General features: G+C 40.1%; 1 protein-coding gene across 1 annotated transcript in view; it reads left to right on the top strand.

Annotated features, from left to right (window-relative positions):
- The window catches only part of LOC121514611 (homeobox protein aristaless-like 4), a 36,282-nt gene extending 19,087 nt beyond the window's left edge, over positions 1–17,195 (top strand). The window contains exons 3-4 of the mRNA XM_041794798.1: positions 10,445–10,573; positions 10,808–17,195. Coding sequence (XP_041650732.1) covers positions 10,445–10,573; positions 10,808–11,128 — 450 coding nt within the window. The 3' untranslated portion in view covers positions 11,129–17,195. The remainder of the gene's footprint in view (positions 1–10,444; positions 10,574–10,807) is intronic.
- The last annotated feature ends 662 nt before the right edge of the window (positions 17,196–17,857 follow it).

Below are 17,857 nucleotides of genomic sequence, written 5' to 3'. Positions count from 1 at the left end.
ACAGTCATGTATAGCAGTTACTTCAGTTTGTGATATTATGCTTCTTTTGAATAAAACAAAATACTACATTAAAAACTTATGTGGCAAAGAAGGAGACTGTAGCTTATTCAGAGTTAGCAATAATCCACCGAGCAAACATCCAGTGCCCCAATAGTCCAAAATAATCAAATAATCAATTCATAAAGCAGTAGCCGATTCTAGATAGAAGCCTATAAAATACACACTTGACTTTATAACTGATCATAACTAATCCTAAAGTAATGTAAAGTGGCAAATATGAGGAACAACTTTCCCTGGACGATGACAGCAGACATCTGCACAGCAACAGCACAGCTTATCAGTGCAGCTTACTTTATTTCTGTGTTCCACATTTATTTTTAAGCATGCTCAGGGATAAAGACAGATAATTATAGTTCTCCTCTGTTGAGGCTGAACATTTGGCTTTGGGGCCCCCTATTGACTTGTGGGGTCCTATGCATTTGCATAGTCTGCATATAGCAAGAAACGGCTCTGCATGCAGCTATTTTGGATGGAAAAACATTCAGTGTGCACAGGCCTGAAGTGTAGCATATATACACAGCAGATACATGCACATACACAGGACTGTTCCACCTTACCGTCTCTGGTGTTACTGTTCCCCTCATTAAGCCTCTGTTACTACGAGGGCTGGGCAATTAATCGAAAATTAGATTAAATAGCAATATGGCCTGCTGCAATTTTCAAATCGCAGAAGGTGCAATATTTCTTTGACCTGAAATTTGAGTCAAAATACTATTTTTAAACTTTTTTTTGCAGCAGCAGCAGCAGAGATGCTATGCAGGACATATGCAACCATTCAGGTGCCATTTTTTAGGATAGTCTACAAAAACTCCTACATTATTAATTTTTGTATGTTTTTTCTTATTCAATATAGGAATGATGAAAACCCTTCAATGCAATGATGCAAATCCAATTTGCAATACGGGTCAAAATCCTCAGAATTAGACACTTTTAAATAATTTATCAGCCCTTGTTTAGGAATAAAAGAAAGTTAAGGAATAATCAAATATCAAATAGCAATTGCAATTCGATTATTCTCAAAAATCGTTCAGCCCTAGTTCCTACCTCTAGTGCCTGCTCAGGGGCAGAATGACTTTACAAAACAGGCAAAACATACAGATGCAAATATCCTGCCTTGATCAGTCAATATGTAGGGGGCTTCTGGATTTTAAAATAACTTCACCTGACTCCCTCTATCCATTCCATTAACATTTCTCCAGCCTCTATAAAGCTTTGTCTCTATAAATGTGATTCTTTGCTGATGACTGTGTTCGTTCCTTGTTAGCAGCACAGTCTCCATGAGCCTTGTTGTTTGCCTGTACTCATCTACGTTTGCATGCTAATAATCACACTGGGACCGTAAAAAAAAAGAGAGGGCTGGGAGAGTTCAGACTGGCACGCTGACAGAAATTGTTTCGGAACAGTAGACAGCAAGGCCTATTGTTTTCCATCTCTCTTTCTGCCTGCCAGGTTTGGATCAGAGTGGGATGGGTGGGACTGAGGGAATACTCCGCTTTTAGCTCTTACATGCTGCAGGCTCCGCGGAGGGGTTGGAGGTCAAGGGTTTCTCTCCAGCACTACTTCGTTCAAACTGCTTCATCACACAACTGTTGAGGCACGAAGGGAAAACATACGGGGAAAAAACAGAAAAGTCATCAAAGCTATTTGGAGAGGAAATAAAAAAGCCTTTGAGATGCCACTTTCAATTTTCACACAAAGTCCAGGACAGAGAAGTGGGCCTGGTACAGTGAAACAAGTACATTCATGCTGCGCTTACACAGACCAATCTATTCCCCAGATGAATATAATTACCTTCCTCATTTGACAGACTTTGTTGAGTCACTGTGAGGTTTGACCCGTTCTTCTTAGATGAGACCCTAAATATGCACGCAATCAAGACTAAAGCCCACAATTTCATCTGAAGGTCTGTCAAGACAAAGTCCAGGGATATCCAATTGTTCAATACCAAGGGGGTACTCCAGACTTGGCAAGCAATCGGAGAATCCTTTCCATCTCTGGAACAACAGCCACTGAGATCCAGAGTACAGATGTTTGCTGCTAAAATGCCAATGTCAGGGTCCTGTAGTTTCAGTGTGATGATGAATGTCTTATTGAAGTGGGGCTTCAGTTTTCTACAATCACATCTGCAACTTCTGCTACCGCTAGTTTATTTAGAACAATTAGCTCTCAACCTCAGACTTGAACCTCAGCACAGTACCCACTGTTTTTTATGAAGGAGGCGGCGGTGTGCGAGTGAGTGCCGAAGCAGTCTATCAATCGCCGCCATCCTGGATGACAGAGATGAGGTGAGACGGCTGGACTTCAAAGCTGCGTTTGGAGTTGTGCACTCTGCCCTCCCTCTCTCCCTCTTCCTCCTCTTGCTTGGCCTGCTGGCTCCGGAGCATAAATAAAGCTCTTTAATGGCTCTGTAAGCTGCCTCTTGCTGTCAACGTCTTTAGCAATTACTGTATCACCGCCAAGCACTTTGAGCTCCAAGAGCTCCAAGCCACCTTCCTCCCAGATGTCTGCTCGATAAAATAAACAAGAGTAGTAAGTGTTTGCAGTTGGTAAATATCTTCCCTTTTCAGCATTTTATAGAGGATGGGACACTTTTGGGAAATAATAAAAATTCTTCGAGTTTATTGAAATCCTTCTCATGCAAAAACATCACCAGCTTTGCTTTGTAATGAACTTCGAAGTTTAGAAGTTTGGGAATAAGAGACGCAGAGCAGCAAAGGACACATCTGACTTCATAATGTTCCTCCAATGATCTCCCTGCCAAACTATTTGGCTTCGCTCTCATTTCTAATGCTGTTCAAAGGCATAGCTACGGAGAGCAAAAGCTCTGTGAAACATGACACACTCAGCAACCAGAGACCAAAACAAAGGCTTTAATATACGTGCTCACATATTGTTTGCTTGTTTGTAAAAGGTTCCAGTAAGCGTGTGAGAGCGACCAGGTTAGCACAACGCATTTGTTAGTGACCGACTTTGAGTTTTGTATATAACATGGTATGTAAATGTGTGCCTTTTCTGTGTGTGTGTGTGTGTACGCTCGGTCCGCTGCTCTCGTCTGCACGCCTCCGAAAGGTCAGCGGGGTTAGCTGCGGAAAGCCAAGGGCTTAGGCGTCAGGAAATTAAACATGAAATGAAAACAAGCTCCAGTTTGAACATTCTCCCATCTCACTTTCCAATATCCCCACTTCCCCTCGGTGACTTAAAAGGGAGGAGGGAGGAGAGAGAGACAAGGAGAGAGAGAGGGGGGATGGAGGGGGAGAGGAGAGGCTGAGCTTTGACAGCGGGGTGGGAGGACGACAAAAAGATTAAAAAAGATAGGAGAAAGACATCACAAAAGAAAAGATAGGTCCGTATCTGATAAAAGATAACATTTTCAAAGAGAAGTGAAGATTTTCAAAGCCGCGGATCATTATATTCATCTGTTTCAATTTATTATGTTACATTTGAGTCACAGAGCTGAGTATGATATTCCAAACGTGTCCTTATGACTAAAAGACTAAAGATGTCCAGTGGTGGTGACTCCAAAACCACCAAAACAGTGTTTTGTATCACTTGTCTCCAATCTGACTAATAAAACACACTGTTAACAATGCTGATAGTCACAGTTTGTTGAGGTTAAGGGGAAAAATGAATTAGTCATTACATTAGCTAATTCAGTCACACAAGTTACTTCATGATACGGGTAATCCAAGTTATTCAAATAAGCCTGTATTTTCTTTACTTCAAATTAGACATAAACAACTGTCTCCTGGGTCTTTTATCTTTTATTTTTCTTATTTAACCTACATCTACTGACTTCTATATTCACTCACATCATAATAATAAACAGAGGCTGCTGCATAAAAACAAAGGTTACCATAAAGATCTACTTTCACACATGACCTGTAAAGCCATGTTTTAGTAAGACAGTCTTAGACCTCTGAGGTCTGCACACTCGGCAGCGAGTTTCCGCTACGGTTTTGTTAAAATCTTTGTCATTTTATGTCGTAAAAATGCAAGAACAGGAGAATGTCATCTTTCACTTTCCCCATCATTTACCATCCCATGGAGTTAGTGGGCCAATAAGAGAGCAATGGGCAGATGTTGTCACCTCTCACTGTGCGTCATTGGATGAATCCTTTGTCCGTCAACTTGGGCATACATAATTGGTTGTATCCTTCTTTTGCCAACCTATTGACACTCTGGAATCCCTAAAGCCCTCCTTATCACTGTTTTTGCTGGAGAGGTAAGGCGAGAGAAAGGAGCGAGAGCAGAGAATTAGACCGTTGATCTTTGATGATGTGAACGTTTGAATGTTGCAGAAGCCTTGGAACAAATATTGAGAACCAGTGATGAAGATGACACAGTTTCATTTTGGTGAAAACAGTATGGCAGACAACACTTATGCTCAAAAAACAATATGACAAAATTTCATTTTAGACATGTTTTCTGCACTTATTCATATATTCCACTACTTTTGTGAAGCTACAACTTTGGTAGACCTATTTCAAGCACCAAAAGAATTCAACAACAGGTTGATTAAGAAATAATTTAACAATCAAGGAAATACCCTTAGACCCCAGAGGGTTAAAAGACATATCAGGCCAACTTCTAAAACACAAGAAGACTTTATACAACAAAGGCTGTCACTATATGCATTAATATGACGATTATGACACCACTCAATACAATGGACATAATAGGCTTCTTCACATTTTAGTGGCTAATTTCATTCTATGTGTTTTTGAACAGAAAGAGTGGAACAGAAAGTAACCTAATAGAATCCACCTATTAAGAGAGCTGTTCCAGCAAAGTTGTTATAGCAGGCACCCATATAAAAAAGCTTCAGTCTTTGATGAAAGGTTGCAGCTTCAAGTCTCAGTCTTGATGCATACTGGTGCTATGTCTTTCACACTCTTTCCCCCCAAATTTCCTGTCTCAAAAAAGTCCTATCAAAAAAGGCAAGAGCCAAAAAATAATATATAAAAATACGTAAAGTAAAATAAGTGAAGAAATAATTACCCCTTTCAAAGTGACTGACCTGATTCAACAGAGGTTGGTGCTAGTAGTCTCCCAGTTAGTGAACTGGGGATCACCTGAGTGCAGTGAATGTGTCTAAGTGATTGCAGTACAAAGACACCTGTGTCTGGGAGGTCCAGCCACCGATTAATCAGTACTCCTGGCTACCATTACACCATGAAGACAAAGGAACACTCCAAGCACCTCGGAGAAAAGGTTACTAAAAAGTGTAAGTCAGGGGATGGATACAAAAATTTTCAAGGCACTGAGCATCCCCCAAAGTTCAGTCATCAAGATATGGAAGCAATGTGGCACTTGTGTAAATCTGCCTTGATCAGGCTGTCCTCACACTGAATCGGCAAGAAGGAAACTAGTGAGAGAGGTCACCATGACACCTATGACTACTATGAAGGGGTTAAAATATTCAGCAGCTGAGATGGGAGAGACTCTGCAAATAACTGTTACCCGGGTTCTTCACCTGTCAGAGCTTTATGGGAGCGTGGCAAAGAGATACCCACTGTTGAAGAAAACTCATATTAAATCTTGACTAGAGTTCCCAAAAAAGCATGTGGGAGACTCTGTGGTCAAGTGGAAAAAAGTTCTTTGGTCTGATGAGACCAAAATGGTGCTTTCTGGCCATCAGACAAGACACCAAACACTACACATCACCACAAACACACCATTCTCACTGTGAAGCACTGTGGTAGCAGCATCATGCTGTGGGGATGCTTCTTGGCAGCTGGCCCTGGAAGGCTTGTGAAGGTAGAATCATTCATATAATCATGTTATATGGAAATAGGACAATACTTACATCTAAAAGCATTTTGAGTGGTTGAGGACCTGGTTTCCACCTGATATTGCACTTTTTTGAAAAAAACTTTTCTTATTACTGACGTTCAAGCACTCAGATGCAGATCTCTGTGATTTGAAAGTAATGGTCAAACCTGGAGGGCACAAACTGGGTCTGTAATGACTAAATGAAGTTTGATTATTTCTACCAGTCATCAAATAAGACTACAAATGTAAGTCAGCTCCTTTCTTCTTCAGTCCAATCTAAGTGAAGGATTATCCTGGAAACCTGTGATGTTGTAAGCTAAAATAGCCAAAGACGAACCAAAGGAAAGACATGATGAACCCTAAACAATAATAGAGCTGGAATCCTCAGGGGGAACAAAGCAGAGACTGAGCTCCCCTCCAAACATATGAGATAATTCAAAGGGCAACAGCCCCTCACCTTGACATTGGGGTTCAGCTAAAACCTCACATATCAGTTTACAGCTCTGCAAGGGTGAGCTGTTGTCTCATCTCACCAGCTGACCTGAGGAATGTCGGAGTCAGACGGCATTTCTGTACGTCAGCTTCTCACAGAAACACACAGATTAATGTGCCAAATGACTCATAGATTTGTTTTCTCCAGCAGAGGAATCACAGGTTTGTGTAGCTGTATAGCTGGTTTATCTCATTTGATAAATTGACTGAAGAAAATACTGAGAGAGAGAGCCAAGAGAGGGGATTCAAGGAGGTTGACTGAGGGGAAATTGCATGTCAGGGTCTGTGGAAACCACAAGCTGATTGGGCTGGGAATCAACCCACAATCCAAGTTCAAACCCCTGTGACCAAGCAGGATCGCTCTCTCTTTTTCTCTTTGAAGAAGTTTCCCTTTCCCTCTGGGGAGGGGAAGATTCAGACAACCAACAAATAGATACAGATAAACATGTGGAGACTTCCAGCGTCTCGCTTTAATTCTCTTTTCTCTTGCATGGAGATATGAGGGTGTTTGGTAGAAACAAAGACACAGTTGATGAAGAGGAGAGTGGGGTTTAGGAAAAAGAATGTGGAGAAATAGGTTAACTGTCGCTGGCTTATAATTGAAACAGAATGAAAGTAAATAATGTTTATTTAGAGCTATCACCTGGTGTGTGAGCCTTCGTGACACATACAATTCCTGGACAGTTAAAGCACGTCCTTGCTAACCATTGGTTGCTGTTGGTGTTCTCCTGCAAGTCTCCTCATGCCTGCATTGGTCTGAAGAGCAACAAAAAAACAACTGAAATTACTTGTGTGTTCATGTAAAAAAAAAAAAGAAGATACAAGCCAAATGTGTAGCCACTTCATACCACAATTATTTGAAGAAGGTGTAACACATAAGAGTCTACACTAAATCACAAGATCTTTGACCTTTGACCTGCAAAATCAAATCAGTTAATTTTGTGTAAGAATCCCTTTAACAGATCCTTGAAATACTGTAATCACAAGATTTGAGGCCACACCTCCAAACGTCCATTCCTGCTGATCCTCTAAGTCTTTAAAGGTGTTTAAATAGACTTTTGAAATTTAAGGCCATAAAAGTTCTTTAAAAAGTCTTATTTTTACTATGAAGTGGTCTTAAATATTAAGATTCTGTTTTGGGCATTTTTGCCATTGTTTGATAGGACAGCTGAATGTAGACAGGATATATGGAGAGAGAGGAAGGACATGCACCAAACATATGCTAAGACCTGGAATCAAACTCTAATACGTCCAGGACTATAGCCTCAGCTTATGGATGCCTGCTCTACTCCCTGAGCTACACCATCACCCAGTGGTCTTAAATTTTAGAAGGCACTTTGATTTAGACTTGTCTTTATCTAAGCATTGTTTTCTACCTACATTTATTTGATTTAAATAGCTTTTATGAGTCTGTGCTTGTTGTATGTGTTTTGATAACTATCACTATACCGTATATATAAAAGAAAGGCGATATTAAATGTGCCAGAAATCATTGCATTTTGGTGTTTTTGACCAGAAAGACACTATGACTTATATCAGTTGACATTATAATAACAGTGTATTAAACCAGACCATTCAGCTCTGTCCAATGTACTGAGAAATCTCAGGTCTTACAAAAAGTTTTTTAATTTGGTTGTCAAAGTGTGTCAGAAACCTGCTGACAGATTTACCTATGTTTGTGTTCACAACCCCAAACTACTCAGCTACTTCTGGCTCTGGCTTTCACTGGTGGTACGCACTAAAAAGCAGATTGTCTTTATCTACTAGGTTTAGGGGTACTAAGTGATTTTATTTTGGAGTGTGAAATCAAACAGTTACGTTAATTAAGATTTGATAGGCTACTTTTGCTTTTTATCAACAAAAATCCTCCTCAAATGATTTTAAAAACTGTTTGTTCAACAAAATATCAAGAAACAGAAAAAAATCACCTATGGCATCTTCAGATGTCAATTCTAATCAGTTTACTGATATAATCCAAGACAACGGGGCAGTTAAGCATATTTAACAAAAAGCTTGGAACTTCAAATGTTCGATTTCTGCTCCAATGAAGTAATTTATTTGCCACACACCAAAATGGACTTTAATTAAACTTTATTATTTATTTGTCAAAAAGGGGGATGCCACCAGGGCTATCTTCAGGCACACTTGCATGAGTCAAGGATTAAGATAAAGACTTTAGTAGCTCAGGGCATATCTAATAAAAGACAATAAAATCAAAAATGCAGAGTGGTTTCAGCCTACAGAAGGTCCTCATCAGGGCATGGACAAAACACAGCACCCTGGTAGCGCCCCTTTTTCGACAATTTTCTCTGCACTCTTCAAGAGCACCAGATTTTTACCTGGAGTTTACCACACGAGGGCACGCAGTAACAGCTCTCCTTTTTCAAAGTTATTTATCTGAAAACAAGATATACAATTTGTTGTGACACTAGAAGACAAGAAGACATTGTGATAAAAGAAACAAAATAATAAACAAAAGAAGAGTTTTCAATTTCTTATCCACAGAGTATTTTCTGTGGCATCATATTGTTGGCAATCTTAAGCTACTCATAACAGAAGCTTCTATTCAACCGGCAGCTACACAATGTTTAAGTTAAAACAGGACTGAAAAAGGGATTGGATGGCATTTCCAATATTTAATTATATAATCAATATCTAATAGATGTTCTATGGGATACTGAAATGTCTGTAGCTTTTATATCTATAGCTGCCAAACAAGTCAATTTTTGTCTCAACAGAATTTTAAGGCCCACCTCAGGCCCTCAAATTGTATTGTAATAAACCATTGACTGTTTTAAAGATGGATAACGTCTCGGTCACATCACCCATCAGTTTCCTCAGGGGAGCTTCTGGAGGCCAAAATATTTAAACGATTGCAAAAACCACATTGGAAATGCTATTTCCACTTAACTTTTGATCAATCTAGAAAAAGATGTGGAACTGTGGTGAGCCAAAAGCCTTCTGGCAAACAGCTACACCACCCTGACCTGTCAGACAACTCAACTATGCCCTTAACTATGAAAATGCATGCAGAAGTAAGCGATCAAGACCAAGACTGTTTTTGTACCAGGCAGTCCACAAATTATTAGTGCTGTGAAAATGGTCGTTTTCATATGGCACCTAACTAGGATTCCTTGGTTTTTGCAGCCAGCCTCCAGGAACTGCATTTATTTGCACTGCCAGGGTGGCTACATTTTTAACACTGGAGGTTAGTGGTTAGAATAAACTCACTGACAAACTTTGTGCAGTAAAAGTGAGAAACATATCACATAAAGAGCAGCAGAAGATGAATGTTTCTTTTCCAGGGCAGACTAAAGTCGACCCAAAGCTATTCACAAACTTAAGCAAAAACATTTCAGTGAATTCCTCTGAGGATACACATTTAGCTTTTGGTCATACAGTCTTTTAGTCTTTAGTCCTCCTCCTTTAATGCTTTCCACAGCTCTGGGAGAGGTGTCTGAAGCAGCCTGCACAAGGTCTGTCAGCAGGTACTGAAAGTACACCCTGTCTGTAGACTAGCATGCCTATCAATCCAACAAGACGAAATTATCCAGAAGAACTTTATTTATATCCTGCATTCAAAACTTAATCATCTCAAGGATGGACGGAGAAGAGAATATTCTTGGTCAAAAGTTGAACTTTCTCTTCACGGCTGGTAAAGAAGGATTCCCCGCTGTATCCCACAGCGCTGACATGTGGGGGAGAGCACACCTCTCTCAGAGTGATTTATGAATGGCTGCAGGCCCAGATGTGGATCTGTCGACGCTGGCAGCCTGAAGGGAGGCAGACACCCGTTTATCAAAGGGAGGAGCTGAAACGTGCAGCACCAGGGGAGACTCACCATTTTCACATCAATAGCTCCGTTCGGACGGCACTTTAAAGACACGTCAAGTCTTAAAACCTGGGCCTTGACTTTCATGTGCGGCAGAATTTATTTGCTCCACTATCTTCATTTTATGTGGCTCCGTTTCTTACCTTGTCTTACTGAGAGGAAAACATGGCCTCTTTACTACAGAAAAAAAGACTCCTTGGGTTTGACTGCACTTATGATGATCTTTAAGTTTTGTTTGGAAAAGACTGGCCTTGTTTTTGAGGTGTTTTTCTGACGGTTTGTTTTCAGGTGTGGTTCCAGAATCGCAGGGCCAAATGGAGGAAGAGGGAGCGCTTTGGACAGATGCAACAGGTCCGGACACACTTCTCTACTGCATATGAGCTGCCTCTACTGACTAGACCTGAGAACTATGCACAGGTAAATAAGGGAAGAAGAGATTGTCCACTGAATACACTTTTATTTTGAAGGTTCTTAAATGATGCACAGGGTCAAAGCTAAACACTTATCTTAAAAAAACCTATGAAACTAAGAGTTGCAGCAGATTTGGTCATCAAATTCAACACTTTTTCATGCAGCAATTTGATTGTCTCCTGTACAAACATCACTTACATTTTCTTTATCTGACGATCTCTCCTTTTTTTTTTTGTCCAGATCCAGAACCCATCATGGATCGGCAGCAGCAGTGGAGCGTCTCCAGTACCAGGCTGCGTCGTGCCTTGTGACTCTGTCTCCTCCTGCATGCCGCCTCACCCTCACGCTCCCGGAGGCGTCTCTGACTTCCTGGGTGTGCCCAGTCCTGGCAGCAGTCACATGGGACAGACGCACATGGGCAGCCTTTTTGGGGGTCCAGGGATGGGGGGAGGAATTAACGGCTACGATCTCAATGTTGATCCAGACCGCAAGTCGTCCAGTATAGCTGCCCTGCGCATGAAGGCCAAGGAGCACAGTGCGGCCATCTCCTGGGCTACATGATGTCCCGGCCTGGTTCCAATATAACCCTCTTCCTGAAGCAGCCATCAGCCAGCGCTGAGGGGTGGGAGGGAGTTTTTCTGAGAGCACTATTGATAATGCAGGTCAAATGAACAGGGAGAGACTGTGGAGATAACAGAGGCCAATACAGCAGCCAAGGCAACCGAGATAACAGTTGTGACTGTGACAATCAGCAGATGCTGAAAGTGAGAGATGTGCTAACAGAGGAGATGCTCATTTCTGATTCATTGATCTCTCAGGTCTCAATGAAATATGGGGTTTAGTCCTGATAAACTAGGTTACACTCATGATAACAATACAATAGGCAACATAATAAATGTATGGTTACAAAATAGTTCCTTTGAAAGCAGAACAGCAGTGGCAATTTCAGCGCCACCATAAAGCCCTTTAATTTCTAGCTTGATCCACTTTATTTACAGTACTTTCTTTTTCATTAGACACCATTGTCCAGCACTTCTTTCATTACTCTTGATGTTTGTTTTACACTTCATAAATATCAAGTACATATCAGAACATCCGGTGTTTCTATTTTAAAGTTATTAGGTCACTCAGAGAGAGCAAGCTACGATGCAAAGTTTTGACTTTCTGTTTTGTCATTTTCCATCAAAAAACATACCGGTAAAACAAATTATAGGTTATGAAAGAAACATTAAATTAATCTTGGCCTGAAATGAGCAGTTTATGTCCCTGCAAAGACGGTCTGAGGTTGAATGCAACAAGTGGTCTAATTGAGCAAGAGCAGACGTGGCCTTTGCCAATTTACCATGGGAGTAAGAGGAGGAGGAGGAGGAGGAGGGCAGCCATTGGATTGGCAGCAATTTCAAGCCAACGTGTCATTTCCTCCCCAGGGCTGCCTCCGCAGGCTCCCCTGCAGCTCCCAAGCCTCAGGTTACAGGAAACTCGGTCTCCACCGGCAGACAAGGTGCAGTGACGCACAGCAGCAGCCTTCAACACCAACTAACAGCGCCAGCTTCAATCAGCGACCAACAGGAATAGACACACTTAATTAGCATCAAAGTGAGCCGACCTGGCCTGTGAACACCACACCAGATCAAGGAGAACACGGCGAGGACATGCTGCACACTGCTCTGAATGCTGTAACAATCAATCCTTCGTTAGACGTGGGATCAGCACAGATGACTCCAGGATCTGGAGCTTGCTCACAGATCTCGTCACATGCCAGAGACTGCAGGCCAAATCAGTGGCCCCAACCAAGTGTTCTGTAATGTTTAGGTAATGCGATGACATTAGAGCTGGACTTTAGGAATGTGGTGACTGCGTCCAGTGATTGCAGGGTTGTCTCTGCATGTTACCACGCTGGAATAAGCTCGTCACCAGAGCAGGGCTGCCGGCCGAGGCTAGAGACAGGCTTTATTAGTCTTTTGGCCGATCTCTCTATGACGCCTGCTGGGCTACATATCTGTTTTCTTTACCCCTGTGAGGATGGTGGAGGCTTTTTTTGCCGCTCTGAGTAGCTGAGTGATTGTTGTACTTGTGAATGCCCATTACAACGCTCCAGCTGGAGGGTTGGACTGCAATTTACAACAGTTTTTTGTTTGTGAACATACAAGAAAAAAGTAAAAAGAAAAAAAACAATCATAACAATAATCCCTTCAATCCACCTTGTAATCTTGAAATTCCCTTCTTTGTTGTGCTTAACCCCATTATGGTTCCCACTGAACAAGGACAATTTCTATTACCTTTAATTCAGGGCTATAGATGAGGATTGTTAACTTTTACTGATATTGGTACTCCTTATCAGTTTGAATCCTTATCAATAACACTTTTAATACTTTTGTTCAAAAGTCTGATGTTTGGTGAAGACTAAACGACAATATACTTTTAACAGAAGTGGTATCAGTGGAACAAAACTTGAATTTACAAGGTCATGATTCCTCTGTTCCATGTTTAAAATTGCTGAAAAAAAATCCTCACAACTGTATTATTTCAAGTTTCTCAGCCTCGATTCAGAACACGCCCCCATGATGGTCATTTTGAGCAAATCTGTCCCAAAACCGGGCTTTAAATGGTGTAGTGTGTGGCCAGCCTGAGTGAGCTAATGAACATCTATTCTCTGGATGAATATATTTAACTAAAAGACTTGCTACAAAGTGTGGGAATGCAGTTCACAGCTGACCTGAGCAGATAGAGAGGATAATGGTCCTCCAGCAGCTAAATTCAGTGTTATAAAGAGCATGCTATTCCCATTGCAGCTGGATTAAAAAAAAAAAAAATGTCAAACTGACAGTAAAAGCATTTTGGTTTAATTTGTTGGACAACTCTGATGTACTTTGAGCTGATGTTCCCCCTCAGCTGATGCAAAGTTTTTGCAACAGTCATGAGTAAGAATGTGACGGTATCAAAATTTCACAATTTTGACAATGTTCAATGATACTTGTGTCCCTCGTTGCATCCACCATTTTTGCGCTGTGAGATCAAGCCAGACAATGTAGCTCAAAGGATGATGGGTACGCATGGGCTGACAGTAACTGTAGTTCCCACTCCCGTTTGCTTTGTTCCAATTAAAAATCGCCTCTTTTACCCCAAAGGTCTATCGTTTGAAACAGCCACGTCCATAACAACATTGAGGCATTGTCACTGTGATACTGTGAAACCATTACATCTGTAGTGACAAGATAAAGTAATGTTATGTCACAGTACGCACGAGATGTGATAGCAGTATCAATGTTAGGAACGAGGTTTCGATCTCCATCCCTGTTCAGGATAGAAAAATAAGAAGCATTTAAGTTTAAAGACTGTTGACTTTTACTCATAATGACCCAAGATGGCTGCCAAAGATATGGTGCATTTACACATAGTAAAAACACTGAGGTAGTTCACATTTTCTATGAGAACTCTCTCATTTATGACATGTCATGCCAAACATCGAGATGGGGATCGCACGGTTAACACCAGATATAATTCTCAAAAAACATGGTATTGATAAAGTTTATCTGTGTCAGGGACAATGTAGACAATTACATTAGTCTCAAAAAGAGAAAAGATGCTTTGAACCGATTTACTTTGCTAGTTAATTTCCATCTGTAGTGCCTGGACAGGTAAATAACAACAATGAAATACAGAATCAATCAATCGTCTACACACATGTGCATGTACACATACACACCTTCATTCATGCAGCCACAATACATATTTCATAACAAAGGAGAGCAAAAAATGCTTATTAAAATCTAAATATTATATTTTTCATAGTTATGATTCAGATGTAAGATTAATGCTGATTCCTTAAAATCCACTTTTTCACTTCTCAATAGAAATTATGGAAATCCGTACAAAGTTTCAGGCTGGTTGGAAGACTTTTCCATGCTTTAAAAGAAAAAGCAGACTGTGCATAAGCAGAGCCACACTTAGGAATACCACAATCTCCACGGGAGTGGTGGAGGAGCTGCATTGTGGATTATTTTATACACGAAAAGAACATCTGAGCACAGAATTAAATGATCAAAACTAAGCATTTCATTTTTATCAAGTATGTCACAGTGATGACACTGTTGTGATTTTCTGTCTAGAGGGTTTTCAGGGCTTGTTTGTGGAGTGACCTTACAGGTTTTAAGACAGTCTTGTTTGCTTGAGACCAACATAATATACAGTATAATTATATAATATAATATTATAATATACATAATATATATAATACAATAGGAAAGTACTTGACCTTACAGGACTCCACAAAATCTACAAGACTTGATACCAGGGTGGCCATCAGCCAAAAGTGGGCATTTTTGAGCAGCATCTGGTGAATTTGCTCAACCTACCAACCACCAGGGCAGCTAAATACAGGAGGTGTAACAGAATGATTCTGTGATGGTAAACAGCATAGACTGAGTCCTGGTTTCCTGATTGTTCCTACCAATTTTACGATCAGAATCGAGCAGCTCTCCAAGCTCACTGACTAAGAGCCCCTCCTCCCCCCCGTGTCAGAGTCCCGTTTATTTCTCTCGTCTTAAGCCCAAGATAATTAAACAAGGTCTGGATTACAGTGTGAGATTGCAGGAATTGTGCTCGAAAATATTAAATTATTGCAAATTCGACACTCATAGTGCAGTGAAAACACCGTAAAAACAGTTGACTTTATTAAACAGCCTTTAACTATAATACTATAAGCCTTGATTATTATATTATATCCCATTACATTATACTGCTGGTTAAAATAAAGTGGCTAGCATGTAGGCAAAAAAGTTAATCCCATCCCTGCTTGATATGTTACAATGATACAACAAACATAGCCCACAATGATAATATTGATTGTTGATGCTTGATATGTTGCAGGAGAGTCATACAATCAAGCATCAAGTGACAATTCACAACTCGGTGACAGTTTGATCTCTTACCATGCTTCTAACATCTGCTTACTGGTGTCCAATATTAATGTGCTGTCGTCTTTTACTTACGCTGATAAACTTCCAATCATGTCACCCTTACTGATGTCTTTAGAGCCACTATGATGAGTTATGAAAAAGTGATGCAAGAAGTCAAATTACTAGGAAATCCATTTAGAGCATTTTATTTTTTTGACTTGAATATCAATGTATAGATTTGCTGACTGTATCACAAAAGTTAGGATGATAATAAAGTATATAATTCATATTTTGTCTCACTTCTTTAAATGTCAGTATGATGTTGGAGCTAGCTACTTAGCATAGCCGCCCACTACGACTTCCCATGTTTCATGGCTTTGATTAGGGTTGCTTTCATAACAATACAAATACTTTTACTGCCCTCAAAAGTGCCTCAAATGCACAACTGTGTATCAGCAATCATGCCTGCTAAATGCACTGATCAAACATAACTAGTTTGCCACAAACTTAACTGGTTTGAGGGGATTTTTTTTCTGCACTTACAACAGTGTGGTGTTAGCGGAGAGTTTAATGCTTGTCAGATTTAATAAATACAGTTTTCCCACCTGTATCATGCACATTTTATCATCAACACAAGCTTTGAAAGGTGCTGGGTATCAGCCAACACTTGAGTCTAGGTAAAGGAATCAACATCAGGAAGGTAAATTGAATTTAGAGCACCTTTGTTTGTCTGGTCTGTTATGTTGTAGCATCTTACAATGTCTGCATGTCTATGGCACTCATTTATTGCAAGAAAAATCTACTTTTAAAGTCCTGATATTTTTCAAGTCCCTTCAATAAGAAAACAGATGTCTGTTGTCGTCATTTCTGTGAATGGGGAGTAAATTAGTTGACGACATGACGATTATTCTGACATGAGAGTTCCCGCTGTAAATATATTTGACACAGAGGTTTCGCTGGCAGCAGCTTGAGCTAATGGCATGAAGCGAAAAAACAAAGGCCTCTAAAACAAAGGAGAAACATTCTGAACTAATAAAGACTCTGCTGGATGTTGGGACAGAGAAATTGAAAACAAAATGTGGAGATAAAAACAGGATGTGGTCCAGTTAAATTTATGCATGACTACATGTGTTCAATTCCCGCTTTAAGTCTGTCCTCTCCCTCCCCCACCGCTGTCCCCCCTGCAGCTCAGTCCATGTTGATACTACTGAAATAAAGAAATCCATAGTTATGTCATATTGTGTAAATATGAACAATATAAAGATGTTGTTCTTTTGCTTGTACATTTGTTTTGCTTATTTGACAAAAAATGGAGATAAACCAATGAAGTATTACAGAAATATTGCCATGAAATGTAAAATGTGTTATTCTGAAGAGATACTCTGAACTTTACAGAGGTTGAACATGCTTTCTAATTTTCATATGGCTTTAAGCAGCTTTTTGTATATTAATCCAGTATTTGTATTTCTGATTGTGATGATATATAATGTACTATTGCAATAACTTATTGCACTTACAGTGTTTCTGAAGGTATTTCGTTTATTGTTTTATTTCTTTAGACAGATGAGAGTGGGTTTTTGTGTCCCAGCTTTAAGGAAATGTCACCAGAGTCTGTCCACATTTAGCACCATAAACAGCATCATAGAGATCTGTTTTTAAGGTGCTGGACATTTGTTTGTACAGAAGTTTCTTGCTGTTTTTGTTCATGAAGGTTTTGAATTGATTTTGAAATAAATGAATCTCCAACTGATGTCTGAGTTCACATTTATTTCTCTAAAAAGGCTCTTAAAACCTTTTTTTTCTCAGCTTCTATCCCCAACCAATTTATGATTTAAGACTGTGGGCACTAGTTAGTGGAATTATTGTATCAGGATAGATGTTTGTGTATTTGCCAGATAAAGGTGGAATATTTATGCCCTGCAGTGAAACACACCTAGGCAGAATGGTCACTCCATCTCTGAGCTGCTATCAGAGGTAGCAACAGAGACTTCAACAGGTGTAAGACAGTGGCAAAGCAGAATCTCAGAGCCAACAGTGCAGAACGGGGATGTGTGTGTGTTCAAGTTTACACATGTAGCACCACTGCCTCTCAGGATTCTGCAACACTGTAACATAATATGATTCACGGACTGAAACAATAGTACTGGCTGCTGCAGAGATAAGTTTCAGTTAGTCGCAAGAAGTCAGACCTGTGGTAAACACGAGCTTTAGATACTTTGACATTTTTTTACTATAGCATAGAATATATCTGGGAGCTAATGAAATCTGAATCTTTTTTTATGCCTACAAATGTGGTGGCTGTCATGGTAGACAGAGTTTGTTGCAAATTTTACATGTCATTCATATCCTATTAAACTTAATACATCTCTCACACAGTGTGTTTTGCACAAAA

Source organism: Cheilinus undulatus, linkage group 9, assembly GCF_018320785.1.
Source record: "Cheilinus undulatus linkage group 9, ASM1832078v1, whole genome shotgun sequence".
NCBI lineage: Eukaryota > Metazoa > Chordata > Actinopteri > Labriformes > Labridae > Cheilinus > Cheilinus undulatus.
Note: the sequence above shows the minus strand (reverse complement) of the source record. Positions and strands in the feature narration are given on the sequence as shown.